The 21,666-nt window shown below is 56.3% G+C and overlaps 2 protein-coding genes across 2 annotated transcripts; one reads left to right on the forward strand and one right to left on the reverse strand.

Annotated features, from left to right (window-relative positions):
- Positions 1–5,593: 5,593 nt before the first annotated feature.
- Positions 5,594–14,115, forward strand: VAT1 (vesicle amine transport 1). Its single transcript, XM_065039393.1, has 6 exons — positions 5,594–5,999; positions 7,199–7,406; positions 7,752–7,922; positions 8,005–8,094; positions 8,938–9,179; positions 9,985–14,115. Exons 1-6 carry the CDS (start codon positions 5,673–5,675, stop codon positions 10,084–10,086), a joined length of 1,140 nt encoding a protein of 379 aa, XP_064895465.1. The 5' UTR covers positions 5,594–5,672; the 3' UTR covers positions 10,087–14,115.
- A 336-nt stretch (positions 14,116–14,451) lies between these two features.
- LOC110355442 (uncharacterized) lies at positions 14,452–21,254 on the reverse strand. The gene is made up of 5 exons (XM_065039173.1): positions 20,886–21,254; positions 20,673–20,776; positions 16,583–19,435; positions 15,507–15,715; positions 14,452–15,067 (listed from the first exon to the last, which is right to left on the reverse strand). The coding sequence occupies exons 1-5, from the start codon at positions 21,061–21,063 to the stop codon at positions 14,998–15,000; spliced, it is 3,414 nt and encodes a 1,137-aa protein (XP_064895245.1). The 5' UTR covers positions 21,064–21,254; the 3' UTR covers positions 14,452–14,997.
- Positions 21,255–21,666: the final 412 nt, after the last annotated feature.

Consider the following 21,666-nt stretch of genomic DNA (forward strand, 5'->3'; position numbering starts at 1 on the left):
ATATGTGTGCACATTGCTCAGCTTTTATGTGGAGGAACAGAAAGGAAAGTTCATTGTCCTCTTGACTGCAGGTAGAGCGCTGGGTGGCCATAGGAGTCACCTGGCGCAAGCTGCTCCCCTGGCCAATACCTTTCTTCTGAAAGCTTTGCGCTGTGTTTCTCGATAAGAATTAGTTTTTCCAGCCAACAAGATGACTGTGACTCTATTCAGAGGAGCTTTTTGCAGTGGACTCTCAAGACCTTTGCAAACCCGCCAGCCCCATTTGCCCCCCCCAGGGAGGGAAAGCAGCAGCAGCAAGTGCCTTTTGCTCAGAGCCACTTGGGGCACTGTCACCGCTGAGCCTTCTGTCCCATTTGGTGCAATGCACCTTTTGGCAGGCAACACTTGCAAAATATGTTCGGCAACCTACAGGCACGGTGTAAATTTTCCGGGTAGGATGCGGAGGGAGAGATGCTGTGACTGTCACCACGTCTGGTGAGGCGACAGATGGCTCCCACACGTTTGCTCCCGAAAACGCTTCCCCTGTGGCTGAGCCGCGCTCTCGGGGATTTTAATTGCTATTATGAATGAGCTTGATTGTGTTATATTTATTTGCTGTACAAAGAAACTACGAGACATCCTCAGGACCTGTATTAATGTGCTGGGAGAAAACAACGTTTACCAAAGGATCCACAGCCTGAAATCTGGAGCCTGTGACACCTTGTTCTTGTGCCTGCACAAAGTGTCACCGGCTGGTCCCCTGCAGCCAGTCACAGGATCCAGGCTTCATTTTAGACACGATAAAGCCGGTGAATGTAACGAGTGAGGAATCTCCTGTACTCTGCTGTATGACCATGACCCCTGCATGTGTCTAATAAGAGGTGCATGAGTGTCACCCCCGGGACACAGAGCTCATGCCCATCACATTTTTATGATGCATTCCCTGTTAACTTCATACATATATTTTCTGTGCCATTTGGTTTGGTGTGCAACATCCTATTTCCACTCGTAAGCCTCCAAACTGGAACAGAAATGAGGGACATGCTCTAATTTCTCATCACATCTAGTCTTAAGTATTTGTTTGGGCCTGTCAAATATGTGAAAGAGCTAGAAACCTGCCAGCCAAAACCGCGGAGTGTTTCTGACTGTTAATGCTCAGCAGTTAAATCATTCTGTGGCAAATGGTGTGTTGTTTGATGGTTTCCCCTGTAAGATGAGGAGGTGCAGGAGCAGCAGAGTTTGAACACACACAGCACAAAGATACAAATCAACAGCAATTAGGAAGGTTAAAAGAAAGCAAAAAAAATCCCAGCTAAATCCCCTTTCATGTGTCCAGCCTGTTTGCATTCCGTGCTACAATAACAGTGCTCTGCCTCGCCGCTGCCATTAATGAAGTTGCACCTCTGGGTGAGCAATTTAATTTATCTCAGCAAGCCAAAGCTCATTATAACAGTCCATAAATGGCATCAGATGAAAGCAGCATCCTTCAGCAATCTCGGGGATTAAAGCAAAGAGGCATTCGACTGACAAGGCTTCTGCTGGAAAAGCTGCAGTTGCAGCACGTGTGTTCCAGGCTGAGGAGGCACAATCCCTCAATTATTGCTGCGGATTTCTGTCGAGAAATTGATCTGGAGCCTCTGAGGTGAGGGGTTTGCAGCACCACGGGCACCCAGAGGGTCGGGGCGGGAGGAGGGGAGGCACTGATTCCTTTTATTGCATCCCTTTGGGTGTGGAAACCTCCTGCCACACGCGTCCCTCCCGTGCCGGATCCAGAAACGCAGCTGCCACGGCTGCGCTGGCCGTGCCCTCCCTTTGCCCCGGGTGGAGGTGACGCAGCACGAACACGCTTGTCCCCATCGTGCCCTTTGTGCCACCACCAGCACGGCTCCGGCACACAGCCCCGGGTGCCATGGGGACGGAGTGAACCCATCGGACACTCCCTGGCACTGGTGCTGGGTGGCAATGGTTTCTGCAGCAGCAGAGTTTCCACTGATGCAGGGAACCCCCCTCCCGTTGCTGCCATCCCTCGGAAGCCACAGCGAGCACACCGAGGGAAGTTGGTGTGTTTTCAGTGATGTGAGACACGCCGAACCAAATCATCACCTTGTAACGGGCGCGCAGCATGTGTGTGCTAAGCCTGTAATTTGGGGACTGTGACTGTCAGTAAACTATTGATGCTGCGGTGGAGGGTTGAAGTTAAGGAGAAGGATTCTCTTTTCCCAGGGTTTCTCCAAGGGTTGCGGCAGAGAAAGCCTCCGGAGGAGGACACGGCGGAATGCTGTTCTGTGCACACCTGGAACGCAGCCCCGCACCGACCGTGCCGCTCGGTCGTGCTGCAGTTCCTCAGCCTCTGCTGGCTCAGGTTTGCGCAGGGGAAGATGCTGGAGCAGCCCCAGCCCAGCTAAGGCGACGCTCTTTGTGGTAATGAGCCTCTGCCGGGAGATTCCTTCAGCCTGCTGTCACCGTGAGCAGTGAACCCACGTTCACTGAGCTTCGGTTCCCACTTGACAGTCGCCTCCATTGTGTCTGTGATCAAAACAGCCGCGCAGGGAGCTGCGGCGGTGAGTGGCAGCTACGGCTGAGGGCTTGTCAGATCTTTTCCACCCGCTGCTCTGCCTGTCAAATCTCAATGTAATTTACTGTGATACCGGCACGGTGTCATCCAGGAAAGCACAGCGTTCCTGGTACATGCGATGCAGCTGGGAGCTCTCGTCTGGGTCTGTGTGCATCCCGACACTCTGAAAAATAAAAGGGAAAAGCAGACAGATGCAGGAGGAATCTCTCTCTTGAGCTCCTGACAAACCCAGATAGATGGGTCGAGGTCAGTCCTTGCTGTAGTTCCAGGATGACCAAACATACAGACCTGAAAACATCACTGTGGGCCACACAGCCCCTTCTTTACAACAACCTGAAAGGAGCTTGGAGCCAGGGGGGTCGGGCTCTGCTCCCCAGGAACAAGCGCCAGGAGCAGAGGAAACGGCCTCAAGTTGCGCCAGGGGAGGTTGAGGTTGGATGTGGGAACAATTTCTTCCCCAAAGGGCTGTGGGGCATTGGAACAGGCTGCCCAGGGCAGTGCTGGAGTCACCAGCCCTGGAGGGCTGGACAGACGGACATGAGGTTCTCAGGACATGGGGCAGGGACAGGGGTGGGTTAATGGTTCGACTCCATGATCTTGAGGGGCTTTTCCAACCAAAATGGTTCTGTGATCCTATGATTCCAGAGCAAATCTCGGCCCTCAGCGGGGTCTCAGGTCCATCCTGAGCCAGCCCTGGGGCCAAGGCCGCACTCCCCCAGGCTGCTGATTGCTGCGAACCCCTGCCAGGCTTCCTTATCTCCTGCCATTCATTGTTCCCATGTCCTTGAGAGCAGAGCAGAGGGACTGTTAGAGCCCTGTGTGAAAATGAAGGGAGGTGGAACAAAGCCAGGCAGGGCTGGCGCTGCTCCGCTGGGCACGGCCTCCCTGGGGGAGCAGCGGGAGGCTGCGGAAAAGCAGGCGGGAGCTCAGCGTGAGGCGCAGGGCTGTTGGAAAGCTGAGCATCTGCCAGAGAGATAACCAGAGCGGTTTCTGGGTGGCCCATGCCTTCCTCTGGCTGTAAATCACAACTTGGGGCCGTTCCGAAGGTCCCAGCACCTCGGCTGCGTGCTCCTGTGCAGCAAAAGCCCCAGCAGCGGTTAACCAGAGCTGTCCCTCGGAAATACAGTGGAAAATCTACCCAATCTGAACCTCATAAAGTAAGATTCACAGGGAAAATGCCACTAAAGTGAACTGATAAGGAAAGATTGACTCGGGAGCACAAAAGAGACAAAGGCAGCAAGAACTGCCCGCCCAAACAGACCTGCCACTATGCAAAAATACCCCTATCTAATCTGCTTTAGAGCTGCAAACAGCTGGAGTAGGCTAGCAGAAGAGGAGCCTGGCTCCCAAAACCTTCATCTAGTGCCCTCTGAGCCTTTGGGAACCACCCACTTATCTCGGGTCTCTGTAGGGGCTCACTCCCCGTGAGCACGTTTCATCCATGGCTGTGAAAATAAACCTGGAAGGACAAATGGTAGGAAAGCCCCTAGGAAGAGCAGTAGGAGGCAGAGGACTGTGCTTTGACCGCTTCTTCCTAATTTTGGGCGTGGGAGATGCCCAGCCACCAGCAAGGGTCATGTGTGTTTCTCAGAGCTAAGCAACAGCAAAGAAAGATGTAAAGCAGCTTTGTAAGCCAGGCTGCGGCCCTGTCGTGCAACTGGACATGAGCCTCTTCCTCGTTCCCACTCCAGCCATCCAAACACCCATAAATATGCCAGACGGCAGCGCCAGATGATGTGCAGCCCGCTCCAGGCCTCTCTGCCCTCCTGGCCACTTTCCTGCCTTTGTGCTCCGCTTCCTGAGCAGCCCCAGCCCGCCCGGCTCGCTCGGCCCCCGGGCCAGCCCAGCTCTGCAGGACAAGGCCACATTCATGCGAAACTCCGCTGGCCTCGGTCAGCAGACTCGCATTGGCGTAAGGAGCCAGCTTGCTGTCGCAAACAAAGCCCTTGGAAACGCTGGGCTTTGCTAATCCGCTTTCCATCAAACGCTGGCAGCAGCGAACTGGGAATTCTGGAGCGACACAGAAGCTCCCCCAGTACGTTTTGATTACGCTTCAGGTGGTGTTGGCTTTCTTTTGGGGACGGATATTTTTCTTTTACAAGGCATCTTTCACGCGTCTGCTCGTGCGGTCACCCTGCGATGGCTGCAGGTTATTAGGGACAAAGACACGTTCATCAAGCAGCAGACAAGCGAGGCGGGGATCCCACTGCCTCTTCACACCCAAAACTGCACTGAATCAACAGTCTTGATGGCAAGCGTGATCCAGGGGAGCTGGACAGATTCGAGTGGTGAATGCATGAGAGGGCTGCTGTCTGCCGGCAGATGCTTCATGCTCAGAAAAAGAGGCTGAATCCATCAATCTGTCCACGCATCCTGCCTTATTTATTTGTCTTTAGTTACAGGACTAGAGCTCTACTCCTCCCTCTTGTCTGGGAGCCAGTCTGTGCCTCATCCCTGCTGCACGCAGCCATTTCAGGGCTGGGAGCAGAGAGATGTTTATTAAACCTCCCTGCGAGCAACATCAGTTACTCCCAATAAATTGCAGAAGTAACTCAGTGAGATGACACTCCAAGCAAAACAGCCATTTCAAACGTGTCTCCAGAAAAGATGCGGGCAGTTTGTTGGCTTGAAAGGAATCATTTAGCAGAAGAAAAAAATACCATTTAAAAACCAACCCGTGATATGGAGGAAGAGATGCTACGTGCAGGACAGGGAACCGAGGGCTCCGCAGAGCTGCATCCGCACTGCAGATGCTGAGGGCTGCGGGTGAAGGACCTCCCGTTAATTAGCACCCGGAAGCTCCCGTTAATTAATGCCCAGGCCCCGGCGGAGGGTGTACGAGCAAATCGCCCCCTTCGCCCCGTTCTCCCTGGTTTTATCGGCTTCAGAGCAGCCGGGGCAAGCGACCCTTGTGCCCCACGGGGCCGGAGCGGGGCGGGACGAAGCCTCCCCCGGGACACCGCGCTGCGGAGGGGCGGCTGGCCCCGGGACCGCCCCGCCGCGCTGGCCCCGCCCGTCCCCGTTCCGCCCCCCCGGCCGCGCCCCGGCTTTTCCCCGCCCGCCGCCTCCCTGCCGCTCCGCAGCCGCTCCGCTCCGTTCTGTTCCGCTCCGCTTCGCCATGTCCGCCGAACCGGCCCCGGCCGCCGCCGCAGCCGCCCCCGAGCAGACCCCTGAGCCGCCGGCGGGCGGCGGGGAACCGGCGGAGCACCGGGCGCTGGTGCTCACGGGTTTCGGTGGCTACGAGAAGGTGAAGGTGCAGACGCGGCGGGGCGGCGGCCCCCGGCCCGGGGAGGTCTCGGTGCGGGTCCGCGCTTGTGGCCTCAACTTCGCCGACCTGCTGGCGCGGCAGGGGCTGTACGACCGTCTGCCGCCGCTGCCCGTCTGCCCCGGTATGGAGTGCGCCGGGACCGTCTGTGCCCTCGGCGACGACGTCCGCGATCGACAGGTGAGGGACATCCCCGGTACGACCCGGTTCGGTACGGCCCCGCCCGGCCCCGCCGCACTGCGGTGACCCCGCCCTGCAGGTGCGGCCCCTCAGGGCTCTGAGCCCCCGGAGGGCCCGGTGCCGGCAGCTCCATCGGTGACCGTCTCTCCGCGGGGTTCCCCGTCGGGGCGGGCGGGCCGGTCCCGGTACAGCCGCGCTCCGTGCGCGGGGACGCCCGGGGAGTGTCGTGATCCCGCCCGCGGCCGCTCCGTCAGCGGACAAAGCCCCGTGACAAAGGGGCTGCGTGGGCAGAATGTCACCGGGGCGTCCCTGCCCATCCCTGCCCGAGCCTCCGGGTGAAACGCTTCCCCAGCCCCAGGACGGCGAGAGCATCACTGTCCACCCTAAGGGCTGGTGTCTTTGGGGTCTGCAGTTGCAAGGAAAAGCTGGAAGCGGTTGTGTTCCTTGGGAAGGTGCATTTGCATTAACAAAATGCTTTTTGTTAGTGGTGAGTGCTAGTAGGGTGTTGGGCTGAAGCGTGATTGCTAAAACATGAGGCCACACCTAGAATCTTGGGTTCAGTTTTAGGCACTTCACGCCAAGAAAGCCCTTGAGGTGCTGGAGCAAGTTGAGAGGAGGGAACGGAGCTGGTGAGGGGCTGGAGCACAAGTGTGATGGAGCGGCTGAGGGACCTGGGGGGTTCAGCTGGAGAACAGGAGCTGAGGGGAGACCTTCTGATCTCTGAACTGCCTGAAAGGAGCTTGGAGCCAGGGGGGTCGGGCTCTGCTCCCCAGGAACAAGCGCCAGGAGCAGAGGAAACGGCCTCAAGTTGCGCCAGGGGAGGTTGAGGTTGGATGTGGGGAACAATTTCTTACCCAAAGGGCTGTGGGGCATTGGAACAGGCTGCCCAGGGCAGTGCTGGAGTCACCAGCCCTGGAGGTCTGGACAGACGGACATGAGGTTCTCAGGACATGGGGCAGTGACAGGGCTGGGGAACGGTTGGACTCGATGACCTTCAGGGGCTTTTCCAGCCACTCCTTGTCCCAACTTGGGCAGGGAGGGCAGGACCCTGCCCTGGTCCCTCTTACCTCCTTAGTCCCTGGAGACCTCCACGTAAGGGGTGGCACATGGATACCTGGCCCTGGCGTAGGGAGGACAAAGGTGTGATGACCTCTGCTAGCCTGGGGCTTCCTTCAGGCCGCCTTCTGTTTGATTTTTAGGTTGGCGATAAGGTGATGGTCCTGGCTAGGTCAGGGCTCTGGCAAGAAGTTGTGAACGTGCCAGCTGTTCAGACTTTCCTGATGCCTGAGGGGATGAGCTTCGAGGAAGGGGCTGCTCTTCTTGTCAACTACATCACCGCCTACATGATCCTGTTTGACTTCGGAAACCTGAGGCCCAACCAGAGCATCCTCATCCACATGGCTGCAGGTAAATGGATCTTGTGCTGAGGCTCTTGGCCTTGACACGTTGTTTCTGGACGGGTGGTGTGGGTGAGGACACCATCAGGATGGGGCTGGGCTGATGAAACGTCTCCTGCAGAGGTGGAGGCTTCACGCTGACCCGGGCATCGGCAAATATTGAACCCATTTCCCAGCAGCCGGGGTCAGTGTCCTGCAGCATGTCACAGGACTCATCCTGCCATAGGAGAGTTCTTCATTCCATCCCCTCCCGGTGCTCTGCAGTCGGTACCAGCAGGGATAATTGACCTGGCTGGAGGCTTTTCTGGCTGCTGGGGCTGTTTGCTTCTAAGTGTTTCTCACCGCTGCTTTTCAGGTGGTGTGGGAACTGCTGCCATCCAGCTGTGCAAGACTGTAGAAAACGTCACCATTTTTGGCACCGCGTCTGCCTCCAAGCACGATTCACTCAAGGAGAGCGGGGTCGCTCACCCCATTGACTACAGAACGATGGATTATGCAGAGGAGGTCCGGAAAATCTCCCCCAAAGGTACGGTGTGGCGGACTTCTACAACGGTCTTAGATTCCTTTCCAGTCCAAAGAAACTTCTAGTTACTGTCAGTTCCCTGCAGGTGTTGACATCGTCCTGGACCCCTTGGGAGGATCCGATACGTCCAAAGCATTTCACCTGTTGAAGCCGATGGGCAAACTCATCACTTACGGTAAGCGTGAGCAGCGTGGCCAAATCTCAGCTCCTGGGACCATGGGAATACTCCGCGAGGATGCACAGACGTGACGGAGCATCTCTGCTGCTGTGTGTGTCGTATTAATCAGTTATTTCACAAAGGGCCTTAGGATGCTTCTCCTGGGTGAGGTGCTGGAGGGAGATTTGTGCCTTGTCCCAAGAGCTCCGGTCCATGGTAAAACGTCTCTTGGAGCGTGAGCGGTGCCTGCAGGGGAAGCTGGAATGTCCTCGGGGAGGAACGCTGGCACGGCCGCTTTGTCCAGGCTGCCTTAATGCACAGCACTCATAGAGCCTTGCTTTTCTTCTAGAGGATGTGTGGGTGATGAGGTTTGAGGCTACCGAATACTTATCTCTCCATTCCCCAGCCCTGAAACACTGTGATTCTTGTTCGGTGGACAAAGCCCTCACACAGCCCCCAGCGGGGCTGCAGACACTTGCAGCAGTGTCCTGTGGCTCTTGTCCCGGCCGTGGCAGCGTGTGGCTCCCCTGAAGGAGCCGGGCTGTGGGAGAAGGGCAGTGCTGTCCTGCCAGCCCGGCTGGGTGGCACTTGTAACCCTCTCTTGCCAGCACTCCGGTCTAGCTGCATTGCACTCCTAGGAGAGCTGTTGTTCTGTGTTCTTGCAGTGTATTTGTGCTGATAATCCAAATTCTGCATACCTCGAGGCTGAGGCAGGTACCTGTTTCCATTGAAGGTCAATTGGGCAGATCCTGATGCCATCCATCCATCGCTGTGCCCCGTGTGCGCGGCTGTGACATGGAAACTCCGCTGCCCCTCCTGTTTGTGTTGATTCCACTCATCCGTGGCTTCTCTTCTTTTTAGGGGTAGCAAACGTGCTCACTGGGCAGAAGAAGAACCTCATGGCTATGGCTAAAACCTGGTGGAACCAATTCAGCATCAACGCCTTACAGCTCCTCCACCATAACAAGGCCGTGTGTGGCTACTACCTTGGATGCATGGAGGAAGAAGTTGAGCTTATCGGAGGTGTTGTAGCCAAGCTGATTAGCCTGTACAGTCAAGGCAAAATCAAGCCTAAAATAGACTCTGTATGGCCCTTTGATCAGGTGAGTCTGAGCTAACATATAAGTTTGCAACACCCAGAAATTACTGGGCAGTTGTGTTCTGCGCAGTGAGCTCAGCGTGAGCACCTCGTTCATGGGGGACGTGCTGTTGCAAATGTTTAATAGCCATCTGTTCTGACATTCAGTGCCTTTTTTTCTATTAAGATATTAAGGGGGGGAGTAAAGTGGCTCCTCCGCTCCAGTGCGCAGAGCTGGGCAGTGCCAGACAGTGTCCCCACGGACCAGGGCAGGGGCTCAGCTGCGCTCAGCCCACGAGGGGGCTGGATGATGCATCAGACTGGAGCCTGCGCCCTGTAATTAAGCAGAGAGCTGGGCAGGTTGCTGCTGCCCTTCCACGGCTGATAAAGAGCCCGGGCAGCGAAGCCGAATGGAACTGCAGGGTTTCCAGCCGCTCTGCTGCGCTCGGGGTTGTTGCGTCGGTGTGTCCAGGCAAGAGTCAGGTTCTTCCCTTGGAAATCCTTTTTGGGTAGGATTTACTGCAGGGGAGCAAAGGACTTGGAAATGACAGAATCATTTTGGTTGGAAAATACCCTCAAAGTCATAGAGTCCAACTGTTCCCATGTCCTGAGAACCTCATGTCCGCCTGTTCAACCCTCCAGGGCTGGTGACTCCAGCACTGCCCTGGGCAGCCTGTTCCAATGCCCCACAGCCCTTTGGGGAAGAAATTGTTCCCAATATTGGGCTACCGCAAAAGCTGCCTCGTGGGTGGCCCTTGGGCTGCTTTGGTGGCCCGAGGGACCCGGGAAGGCCGTGGGTGTGGGTCTCACGAGATTTCTGTTGCTTCCAGGTGGCAGATGCCATGAGGCAGATGCAGGAGAAGAAGAATATTGGAAAGGTCATCCTGGTTCCTGAAGCACCCAAGGAAGAAGCCAAAAAAGAAGAGAACTAAGCAGAAGAGCTGTGTGCGGATTGTGAATTCATGGGTTAACTCCCTGCTCTCTTTGGGACCTGGAAATGGACAGATCAGTAGCTTCCATCTTCAGCAGAACATCGTGGTTACGGTTCAGATGAGTTTGCATGTTCTCGTTGTGACTGACCCTTTGCCAGACTCGCCTCTTGCCTCAGCTCTCCGCTTTGAAGCCTGTTTATTTCGTACATTATTCTAATCACTTCTTTCTCTCCTGAATTTCCAAAACTAACCTTATTTTTCCCTGGCAGTGCAGCTGAAGCTTCCAGGCAGTTGGTATTAACACCTGCACAGCCTGTCCCTGTGAAATCAGGATGTGACGTCCTGTCACTGAGCCCTGCTGAAGCATTTGCACTCTCACCTTTGGGAAGATGGTTCAGCAGGAAAATGGGCCAAACTGAGGATTTTTCCTCAAGTTTGGAAGAGGAAACAGCCAGAGGAAAAGCACATCTGGCCTTGTTTAATTCCATCACGGGCCACTCTTCTGTTTCCTCTAAGCACCCTCTTCCTCCTCTGCTTTCGTGGACCTCTAACACTGGTCAGGTAGTGACAGCTCGTGTTGTCTTTGCCTTCTAAATAACCACCCTGGCATTTTGGAGTCTATGGCGTATCACGTTTAATTTGCGGTGGCTTCTCTGTGCAGATAATTCAACAGGCTGGTCTGTGTTTCAATACAGAAGAATTTCACTTGGGTAACTTGATCGTGTCCATTTTCTGATTCCAAACTGTACAGGGAGATCAAAACTCTGTCTGATTTTTTTAGAGACCATAAGGACTCAACTGTGTCTCAGATGACTGGAACAATTGATGTTGGCTCTGTGCTTTATTAATGTTGGGCTCCAAGTCGGTATTGTTAAGGCTAAACTTCACCTTTGTGTTTGTATTTCCAAGGGCTGCGGTGTTGAACTGATTCAGCAAGAGGGGAACACAACCAAGCCCCTGCTCGTGTTCGCTTTGTGCTGTGCCCTGTGTGCTGGGGGGGTGCTGCAGTTTGGAGGTTAACGTGCAAGAACCAGCCCTCAAAACCTGCTCCCCAGGCGCTGGACCGGCTCTTTCTGGCTGTGCCACCCCGTGAAACTATCACCACGTTCCCAGTTTAGATGGTAAACTGTCCAGCTCTGCGCCAAACCCCTCGGCTTGGGCGTCTTGAGCAGTTTGAATTGTGCTTTTCATTCTTTTCTAGCCAGCTCCTTAGATATGCACCCAAACCAGCGCTCGCCTCGTGGTTCAGGGCTCTTCTTCCCCTAAAACTGCAAACCTTGGGTCCCTCGGGCTCTCTCCATCACCGCGGGTTTAGGGGCTGCTTGGGGTGCTCCTCCCGCACCACAACTCAGTTTCTCTTCCTCTTTTCTTCCTTCTTTCCATGCGTTTGGAAATGTTGCCGTGCAGAGATCCAGGCCCGGTTCTGTCCTGCGTGGTGTCCCCCTTCCTGCTGGGCCCTGTTTTCGGTGACTCTGGTGCCGTTTGTTCTTGCTTTGAGGCTTTGTCACGGATCGTAGGTGCTGCAGGTTTTTAGGCTTGGTTTTAGATTTGAAAACGTTAAACCTGGGGGCACCAGGAAGAGCTGCCCATCGTGGGAGAGCTCGGGCTACGGGAGCAAAACCTTGGGACCAGGAGTCCTGCTCAACCAAAGCCCAAGGTGGGGAGATACCGGTGGGCAAAGGGCCCCCAAAGTGAAGCCCCTCTGGCAAACGCTGCCCAGGGCCGGGGGTTCCTGGGCAGGTGGGGATGGTGGTTTGCTCCTCAGCCAGCTCCAGCCTCCGTTGGGGCTCCTCCATCCATGCAGTTTGGATTTTGGGTGCTTGGGCTCAACCCGTGGTTCTGCCACCTCTTAGCAACACGTAGGCACAGCATCGAGGGTTAACCCTGGCTAACCTGAGGTATTAAAACAATCCCTGCGACCTCAGGAAGCTTGAGCTCTGTCACAGGTCCTTGTCGGTCCATCTCTCGCACTCGATACATGAACGTCACAAACATGGTCTGAAACGCACAAAGCACAACTTGGAAAAAATACAATCCAAAAATCTTGCTGCTTCTCCTTTCAACCCGCCCTATCACGCTAATTTAGATCGAATCCAACAGTGTCCAATGCTGCTTTAGCAGGTCTGACAGCAGGACTGTCTGCATTGCTGAAATGGGAAGTCTGGACCTGCTCCTCCGGGAAACTGGATTCACCTTGATGAAAAGCAGCGCGCTCAGACGGCACAACCCCGCGCATCTCCGGGTCCTGCGCACTGATAAAGGGGGGAAAAACCTATCAGATCGTGTTTCCAGTACCATCCTCTCCTCGCTTTACCCCGGGCTAAGCACACGCTCAGTGCCTTACTTGGACGGCCTTGGATGGGGCAGCGTCGCTGGGGTCCCGCGGTCCGTCGCGACCGAGGGCGGCGGGAGCACCCCCGGCCGCACGCAGAACCGGTGCGCCACGCTGACCCGTATCTCGGTGCCTTCTTCCACCTGTCCCCAAGGACTGGGAAGTCACTGGAGCCTTTTCCATTCTGGCCTTTCGAAGTATTGCCAAAAAAATAACCTGTTACGCCTCTCTCTAGCTCTGTTTTGTGATGTAGTCTGACTTGAGTAAGATGCTCCGTTTCTGTGTATTTTACAGCCTTTCCTGGGGGTTCTGTGCTCCCCGGTTCCAGAAGCGCTGTTGCAGAGCCTGGCTCTCCCCTAGGGCAGCTGTTGGGCTCAGGCCAGTCCTTGAGCCGGGCTTTATCTGCCTTGGCTCTCTGGGAACAGTCCCAGCTCTCTGTGGGTGGCTGCTCGTGTATCTTCTACCAACAAATTCTGAAAGCCTTTCCGAGGGCAGGAGCACTGAGCAGTGCTTATCTGAGAGTTTAGCACTGACTGGTTTATCTCCCTTGGCAGAAACAATGTTTTCTGCAGAAAAACCAAGATTAACCGTAACCTTGCTCTTCACTGCCCTGCTGCTCAGTGCTCTGCTCTGGGTGCTTGTGCTTGGTTGGGTTTTGCTATAATGGACAAACATTTAATGGGCCAATAAGTATAGAACCTCTGTAAACCAACTGCAAGTGTCTTAACAAAGTTAACCAGCAGGTTTGTACACCAAGGACCAAAGCAAAAAACCAAATCCACAAATAGAAACCCTGGGATAAAAATAGTCCCGCTCGATGTTGCTTAACTGTTTAGGGCAAAGTCGCGCTATCGGGGAAACCGGAGGCTCCCGTGTTTAAGCTGCGTGTGCCGTTCCAGCTCTCAGAAGTGCAATTTAATGTTGATTTGACTGATTGTGCCGTGAGGAGGCCGAGCGGGCCGTGTAAGGAGCTCACAAGGGGAGGGGGCCCAGCCCTGCTGGTCCCACTGTGGCCAGTCCTGCAGTCGCCGTCCCAGGCTGGGACTGCTGGTCTGGGACAAAGGCGGCTCCTTTGCTATCACCAGGCAGCTTGTGTCACCTTTCCTTTTGACTCTTTGGTTTCTCTCAAGCTCACAAAGTGCAGAAGGGGAAGGGAGCGGAGGCTTTGGCTTGTGCAGGGGAGCAGAACCCCCACCAAATGCTTTGCGAGGATGGGAAGGAGTTTAGCTGTACATTTCATTTTGGACATGTATAAAATTAGAATTGATTGACCAGGGGGAAGTAAGAATCACGGTGGGCTTCAGGCTTTAATTGGGCCACTTACAGCTGCTATCATAGGCGTAAAACCCCTTTTGTTGCCTAACAAAGCCCGTGCCAAGCCCTGGTGATGGCAAAGCGTGACTGGCAAGTGGTACCTGAGCGTGATGTGAAATGCGTTTGACTCTGAGCCTCTTACAACATACGGTCTGGTCTGTACTGTCTGCGTCGTGTTGGTTTGCGTTCGGTGTGATACGAGTGGTGCTCATCCTACAGACACGTGGAAAAATGTATTCCGCTTTGTGCGTGTAACCAAGTCGGACAGAAAGCAAGTGTGCCAATGCTGTTTACATGACTCTACTGTGTAATGCTCCTCTGTCTAATGTTACCATATGCCTTATGTGTTTCAAATGGTAATTAAAAGCATAACAAAACCCTCAGCGGTATGTGGCTCCGTCTTCTGTGGGAATGAACCTTCTGCCTCCAGCTCAGCCTCTGGGGCACTTTTATTGCTTCTCCAGGCAATCAGTGGGCGGACGCATTCAGTGTATAAACTGTAACTCTCCAGGGTGAGAAGATGCCTCTGCTCTCAAGGATAACTGTTAATTGTGCTGATCTTCTACTGCCCTGTTCTGGAAAGCAGCAATCCTTGTTTGCGAAGCCCTGAGCTGACCCCTGCGCTTTACCGTGTCAAGGGGTCTCCGTAGCCAGTTGAGATTGAAATTGTGCCTGGGGTGACGCTAAGACAAAGCGTGAACAATCACGACTAAAAAAGATGGGAGTAAATCTTGTTTATTTGTGTTTCTCCACTTAAGAGAATTATTCTCATGGGAGGCAGCAGCCCTGGGTGCTAAAAGCTGTGAATGGTGCCCAAGGGAGCAGCGGGTTCCCAGCGCAGGGGCGGGAGCTCGGCGCTGTCCGAAATAGCTGAGCGAGGAGCTGAACTTAACGACAGCTCAGTTCTGGCTGAGCTGGAACCTGCCTGGAGGGGGCAGAGGGGAAAGAGACTTCCAGAAAACAGGGCCGGACTCTATTTACGCTGCTGAAAGCCGCGCCGGGGCGCAGCGTGGAGCCGGTGTTGAAATAAGCTGCGTAACCGCGTACCCAGGAGGAGCTGGAGCTGCAGGGAAGCTCCGGTCCCTGCTGAGGCTTGTGGGGGCGGGATGGAGGTGCTGCTGGTGCTGATGTGCACATTTCTGGCTACACAGGAGCTCGTTGGACAAACACCCGCTTTTCTTCCCGAGCGGTCTGCGTTAAGCTGCAGTTTTCACAGCTGGAAGGTGAAGCGAAGGCGCAGGTTGCGGCTGCTCAGGGAGGGAGTGTCAGGCGATGCCCAGTTTCTCCAGCACGGTGCAAACCTCACGGAGATACTGGGAGTCTGGATAACCGTTCCTGCGGGGCAGAGAGGGAAGTGGTGTAAATCCTGCTGACGGTGCTAAAACCACAGAGGGGAGCAGCAGTTTATTTTTGCGCCGACCCTTCAAGAAGGGCGGAGGGTGGAAGTTGCTGCTCGCCGGGAGCAGAGCTTGCACCCAGAGCTGGCTGCAGAGCGGCCATGGGGCAAAACAGGAAAGATATGAGGGAATGAGGCCCAGAATTCATGTTCTTGGGAAATTTAGGGGTGTGGGATGGGCAAGGGCTTTAGCTCCAGCTGGAGGGTGCCAGGGCTGGCCTGTTGCACCACAGAAGCAAAGGGAGGCACCAACTCTGCCATTGTGGGAGCCTCAAAGAGCCACCCACGCCAGGATTTGTTGAGCTGGAGCTCTTAGTTCTCCTCCTATTGCTAAAAGCAAAACCCAGCCCCTGGAAGCTTGGGTGAGCCGGGCTGTACCTGGCTCTGCCTCCATCCCAGGAGGTTTTGTGCGGAATAGGGCCCCACGTCACTCTTTCCTCGCCGTTGTGGGACTTGATCTGGAAGGTCAGCCCGCGCTCAAAGGCTTTTTTCAGCAGCATCGCTGTCTTCTGCCCGTCCCTGTTGTCAGGCAGGAAGGCACAGAAACTGCCCCCTTTGTAAGGCTGCCCTGGGCGGGGGTCGCCAACCTTAGAATGAAAAGAAAGGATATTAAACACCAACTCTTAAACACCAGCTGGAGTGCTGGGCCGCAGGGCTGGGGTCTGAGAGTCCGGTAGGTGGAAACGCACAGAGGACTGTGGACTCCCCAGGCTGCTGCTCCCAAACCTGGCGTGGAGCTTCGTGCCTTCCACGGGCCAACATGGGCTGCTCTGCAGGTGGGACATGGAGCTGGGGCTGGACAGACAGATGGACGTACAGACAGACACACACAGAGACACACAAACGTGAACACACATGGACAGGCACACATGGACAGACACACACACATGTGGACACACAGACAGACACATGGACAGACACACACAGACAGACACACACACAGACAGACACGGACACACAGACAGACACGGACACACAGACAGACACACGCACGCACATGAACAGACAGACATGGACAGACACACACAGACACACACACACATGGACAGACACACACACGCGTGGACACACAGACAGACACACACGGACAGACACACACATAGACAGACATGGACACACAGACAGACACACACATGCACATGGACAGACAGACATGGACAGACACACACACAGACACACACACGAACAGACACACATACAGACACACACACACACAGACACACACAGACACACACAGACACACACAGACACAGACACACACACGGACAGACACACACACGGACAGACACACACACGGACAGACACACACAGACACACACACGAACAGACACACACATGCACAGAGACATACACAGACACAGACACACACAAACGCACACGGACACACAGACACACACTGACAGACCCCACCGCACATCCCACCACAGGCTGGGGAAGCCTGAGGTGCCACCTACCCCCTGCACCCCGTCGGGGATGCTGTAGCCAACCTGCAGCGTGGGGTCTCGGTAGTAGCCCGGCAGACTCTGCGACAGGGACGAGATCCGGAACGTCCCCGAGATCCTGCGGCTCGGGGCAGCCGAGGAGGAGCTGCAGCACGCCGGCTGCGCGCTGTCCCCTGCAAAACACGCCCTGCACAAGGCGTGACCGCAGGGGGCCTGGCAGGTCACACCTGAGCCCTGGCAAGCGTCACACCGGCCCGGAGGGGTCTTGCCGCTTTCCTGTCCGACGCTGGGACCTCTTGTCTGCTGTGACGAGAGGTCAGAATCCTCCTGCTCGTTGCTCCTGCCCGTGGGGAGCAGAGCCCTCCCCTGTCCCCTGGGCTCAGCCGGAGGTGACAGCTGTGCTGAGGACTCGGGTGGCTCTGCAGCTGGAGCCCTGTACAGCCAGGTGGGCAGGGAGCGAGGGGCACCGTCTGCCGCAGGAACCGGCGAGCGCAGCTGTCCCGGCGCTTCGGTGTGGGCTCCTCTGCCCTTGTCTCTCATTAACTGGAATCTGTCTGGCAAAACCTGCCTTAGCTGGGCCATGTCAGGCTCCCCCACATGCAGTTTTGACTTCAGCTGTTCCTGGGGTTCCCTCAGAGCAGCAGGACTTGGCTTATCTGCTACATTAGGGCTCAGAGAGCTGTTTCCTCCTTGCGCAGCCCCAGAATCAACATGGTTGTTGGCCTCCTCCTGCCCCGGTGCTTGCCGGAGCCTCCAAGGACTGGGGGATCTCTTTTCCCCAGCGTCTGGTGGCTGGAAAGCCCTGGGCACACCCACGTGTTCTGCTTTATCACTGATGTTGAGCTGCTGCAGACCCATCTGCAGGGACTCCAGGCTGTCGGGAAGGGCTGCGCCCAGCACCGTGTCCTGAGCAACACTTGAGCGCCCTGTGCTCTCTGGTCCTGGAGACAAGGCCGAGGATTTCGGGGCATGGAGCCTCCTGGAAGAAAACATGTGGAAGGCCTCGGTCACTCCTGGCAGCATCTCCTTGGGACAGACAACATGTAGCTTGTGTTTGTCTTTGCTGAGTACAATTTGGTGGTTGTTTCTTTGCAAGAGGTTGCACAGCACGCTCAGGGCACCGTCATCTGGACCATCCACGCCGAGCTCCGAGTAGCTCATGCTCTGGCACATGAGGTCAGGACACTTCTGCACAAGAGCTTCCACCTTCCATTTAGCATGGAAAAGCTTGTTCCCGCCCGTCGCGCGCAGCGTCAGCACGGTGCAGTCCCCGGCGCGGTGCTCCGAGATCTGCACACCCCCACCCCTGCACAGCTCATCAATCGCTGCACGGTGAGCGTCCTTCAGGTAACACCACTGCAGAGAGTCCAGGCTCATTTCTTCGCTCACCCCACTGCCAGCGCCTTGGGGTTTGTCACCTTCCTTTGGCCTCGGCAGGGAGAAGCTGTTGGAACGTCGCAGCAGAGGCCTGGAGTCAGAGGGTTTAGAGTCTAGAGCAGAAGAGGCTCTTGTGGTGTCAAACGTACTAGATGTGCCAGTGAGGGGGTGGGTTCTGATGGGACCTGAGCCCTTCGAGTCCCCAGGATGCCGTGTAGCGCTGTTTTCTTTGCCCCCAAAGGGAGATGGGGCCCTGTGTCTCAGCCTGGCAGCTCCTCTCACGTGGTCCCATTCTTTGGGGTCCTTGAGCTGAAACTCTGCTGCTGACCCCAAACCCACGTCTGTCGGAGAGCCACGGGGCTGGTGCTGCTGGGTCAGCGCTGCTGGGTCACCAAGAGCATCTGTCTCCGGTAAATGCTTTCCAGAGAGCTGTGCCAGCGGAGGATCCTGATTCAGCAAGAGGCCCTGGCTGGCCTGAGACCTGTCAGCTTTCAGAGTGCTGAAGTTGGCAGCTAGCTTGAGCTCAGCTTTCAGCTCCGGTTTGCCTGGGCCGAGCTTTGAGGTCGAGGTGTCCACAGGCACTTTGGGTTTGTGCAGCGCAGCCTCCGCAGTGCGGGAGGGCACGGGGTGCGAGGGCAGGGAGCTGCCGACCGCGTGTGCGGCACCTCTTCTGCTCCCGAAATCCTGAAGGTTCTGCTTGGCCTGGGACACATCGACGAGGTTTCCGATAAGATAAAGCTGCTTCTCGTCCTCATGACACAGCAACTGGGGATAGAGCTTCTGCAGGTCGCGTGTCAGAGCCTTGAATGCCTGGCTGTCCACATCCAGCCCTGCCTTGGCGATCTTCTCCTTGCGCAAGCTCAGCTCCAGCTGCTGGTAAAGCTGCTGCAGGGCCAGGCGCGCCTGTCGCAAGGCGTCCATGTCCCCGGACGTTCCTGCAGGTGACTGGAGGTACAGTATGGCGATGCCATCGCTGCTAACATCCACCACGTCCACGTGATGCCGGTGTAGCACACCTTGGTACTCAGCGGCGCAGAACCTCTGCATGTACAAGTAAATGTCCGCGTCCATCACCAGGGAAAAGTCCTCCAGCTGTTCCACGGCTTCCCCATCCACTGGGCCCCGAGGCGACGGGACTTGCAGTGCCTTTTCACACATCTGGTCCCAATTCGGCAGCTTTGCCATCCCTCCTGTTGCCTCCAGGGTGTCGTGCACTCGCTGCTGATCAGACATTCTGGTCTCCTTGGCCACATGTCTGGAATCCGGCAGGACGATCTCTCCCCCGGCTTGGCTCTTGAGGTCCAGGCTGCCCAGCAGGTCTCTGCTGAAGGCCTGAAGCTCCGTGAACGGCCCCTTGACGATGCAGTATGTGTTCTTGGAGTCAAAGTTGAACTGCACGTTGCTGTAGCCTTTACGCAGGTTCCTCAGAAGGGTTTTGCCAGCAGGAAGCTTGCCGTAGTCAACTATCATGCAAGCGCGTATGAAGATCTGCAAGTAAACAGCAAGGGAGTCAGGGAGCAAGGACCAAAGATAAGCCCCTCCCAAAGCACAGGGGGAGGCAAATGCACCTGACACTTGCCACAGCCACTAAATTATGATGACAGAAGAGATGACGTGATCCCCCACCTCTCTCTCAGCATCCCGCTGCCAGGGTGGGGACATAACACAGGCAGGACCGAAACACCCAGCCAGCCCACAGCCAAAGGCTTTCTGCAAACAAGGAACGTGAGGGGCAGCTGGCACAGGGATGTGGGCCCCCTTCCACACGCCGGGAGCTCTGCAAACAGCCCAAACCAAAGAAATCCACTATCGCTTCTCATCTGGAAGGCAGTTGCCCTCTTGCTGTCCCAGACCTTTGAGCAGTCTGGCACTACAGCCTTGCAGAAGGGTCTGACATGCCAGTCGAACTCCTGTGCCCTTGTTTTCGGTGCTCAGACACGAAAACATGAGATGTGGTGGCTGCCATACTCTCCTGAAATTGGAAGAGGAGGCGAGAACTCTCCAGTGCCTCCCAGACACCAGCATGTCTGTCTCCTAAGCTTTCCTGACAAGGAAAGAGGAAAAATACCCTGTGTGTCTCCAGCTAATGACACTAATGACATTAACAGGATCCCCTGTGTGTCACTAGATGGGCTGGGGAAAAGTGCCCCTTCCCTCCAGCCTGACTATTCTTCCTTGCTTTGACAGGCACAAACACCAAACAACCGAGTGCAGAGCCTGCCTGGCTGACCCGGTGTTATTAGCAGAGAAAAATAATAATAATTCTTCATTTTAATATGAACTAAAATGGATTTGCTTTACAGAAGCACAGAACAACAGAGTGGTTGGTGTTAAGGGACCCCTGCAGATCCCCAGCCCTGCTCACGCAGGGTCACAAAGCAGATCACACAGGATCCCAGGGGTTTGAATGTCTCAGAGCAGGAGACTCCACACCCGCTCTGGGCAGCCTGGGCCAGGTTCTGGCACCACAAAGGGAAGAAGTTTCTCCTCGTGTGCAGATGGAGCCTCCTGTGTTTCAGTCTGTGCCCGTTGCCCCTCACCCTGGCGTTGGGCACCACTGAACAGAGTCTGGTCCATCTGACACCCACCCTGAGATATTGATCCCATTAATCACATCCCTCTCAGCTTCTCCAGCTGATCAGCCCCATCTCTCTCAACCTTTCCTCATAATAAACGCGCTCCAGACCCTTTGTCTTTATCACAACACGCCGCCCGCTCTCGCTACCTCATCAGGGCTCAGCTCCGCCACATGCGCCGTCACCTCCAGCGGGTATTTCTTCCCTCCGACGGACAAGACGTGATCCTTGGCCTCCAGGACCCTCTGTGCCACTGTGTGGGACAAGAGCCCGCGTCAGCCCGGCCCCGGGAGCAGCCGCCGCGGCGCAGGGGGGACACGGGGCGGCCGGGGATCGCGGGGAGCCCTTGGGGCGGCCGTTACCTTCTGGAGCCTCGAAGGCGATGAGGGCGCAGGGCGGGGGCCCGGGCAGCACCCGCAGCTCCGCGATCTCGCCGCCGCCGTTGCGGGAGCGCAGGAAGTGGATGGTCAGCTTGTCGGCCAGCCGGTCGGCGGGCAGCTCGGCGGGGAGCCCGCTCACCCGCACCGTGCGGCCCGCCATGCCCGCCGCGCCGGGAGCCCCGGCAGCAGCTCCGCCCGCCCCGCGGGGCTGCGTCCCGGGCCTGGGTCTCGCACTCGCCGCTCAGGGCCCCGGCGCAGCCCCTGCCCGGCCCCGCTGCCCGCAGCACCGCGACCTGGGCCCTAACGCAGCCGGGAAACGAAAGCGAAAGCCGGGCCGCCCCGCCTCGGCCGGCACCGCCCCCCCGGCCCGGGCGAGCCCCGGTGCCCACAGAGCCCGGGAACCACAGAATGGTTGGGGTTGGAGGGACCTTAAAGCTCCCCCAGTGCCCCCCCTGCCATGAGCAGGGACATCTGCACCAGCTCAGGGTGCTCAGAGCCCCATCCAGCCTGGCCTGGGGTGTCTCAGGGATGGTTCATCTACCACCTCTCTGGGAACCTGGGCCAGGCTCTCACCACCCTCAGGGCAACAATTCCTTCCTCATGTCCAGCCTGGATCTCCCTCCTTTAGTTTCAAACCATCACCCCTTGTCCTACCCCAACAGGCCCTGCAAAAATGTCTGTCCCCATCTTTAAGTCCAGAAAGGCCACAATAAGGTCTCCCCAGAGCTTCTGTTCTCCAGCTGAACACCCCAGCTCTCTCAGC

This window comes from Columba livia, chromosome 23, assembly GCF_036013475.1.
Source record: "Columba livia isolate bColLiv1 breed racing homer chromosome 23, bColLiv1.pat.W.v2, whole genome shotgun sequence".
Taxonomy (NCBI): domain Eukaryota; kingdom Metazoa; phylum Chordata; class Aves; order Columbiformes; family Columbidae; genus Columba; species Columba livia.

Coding starts and splice junctions, on each gene's coding strand:
- VAT1 (XM_065039393.1), top strand. CDS start 5,673: ATGTCCGCCGAACCGGCCCCGGCCGCCGCCGCAGCCGCCCCCGAGCAG. Junction 7,407..7,751: donor CCTCATCCACATGGCTGCAG/GTAAATGGATCT, acceptor GCTGCTTTTCAG/GTGGTGTGGGAACTGCTGCC. Junction 8,095..8,937: donor GGGCAAACTCATCACTTACG/GTAAGCGTGAGC, acceptor TCTTCTTTTTAG/GGGTAGCAAACGTGCTCACT.
- LOC110355442 (XM_065039173.1), bottom strand. CDS start 21,063: ATGGCGGGCCGCACGGTGCGGGTGAGCGGGCTCCCCGCCGAGCTGCCC. Junction 20,777..20,885: donor CGCCTTCGAGGCTCCAGAAG/GTAACGGCCGCC, acceptor TGTCCCACACAG/TGGCACAGAGGGTCCTGGAG. Junction 15,716..16,582: donor TCCCCGACGGGGTGCAGGGG/GTAGGTGGCACC, acceptor TTTCATTCTAAG/GTTGGCGACCCCCGCCCAGG.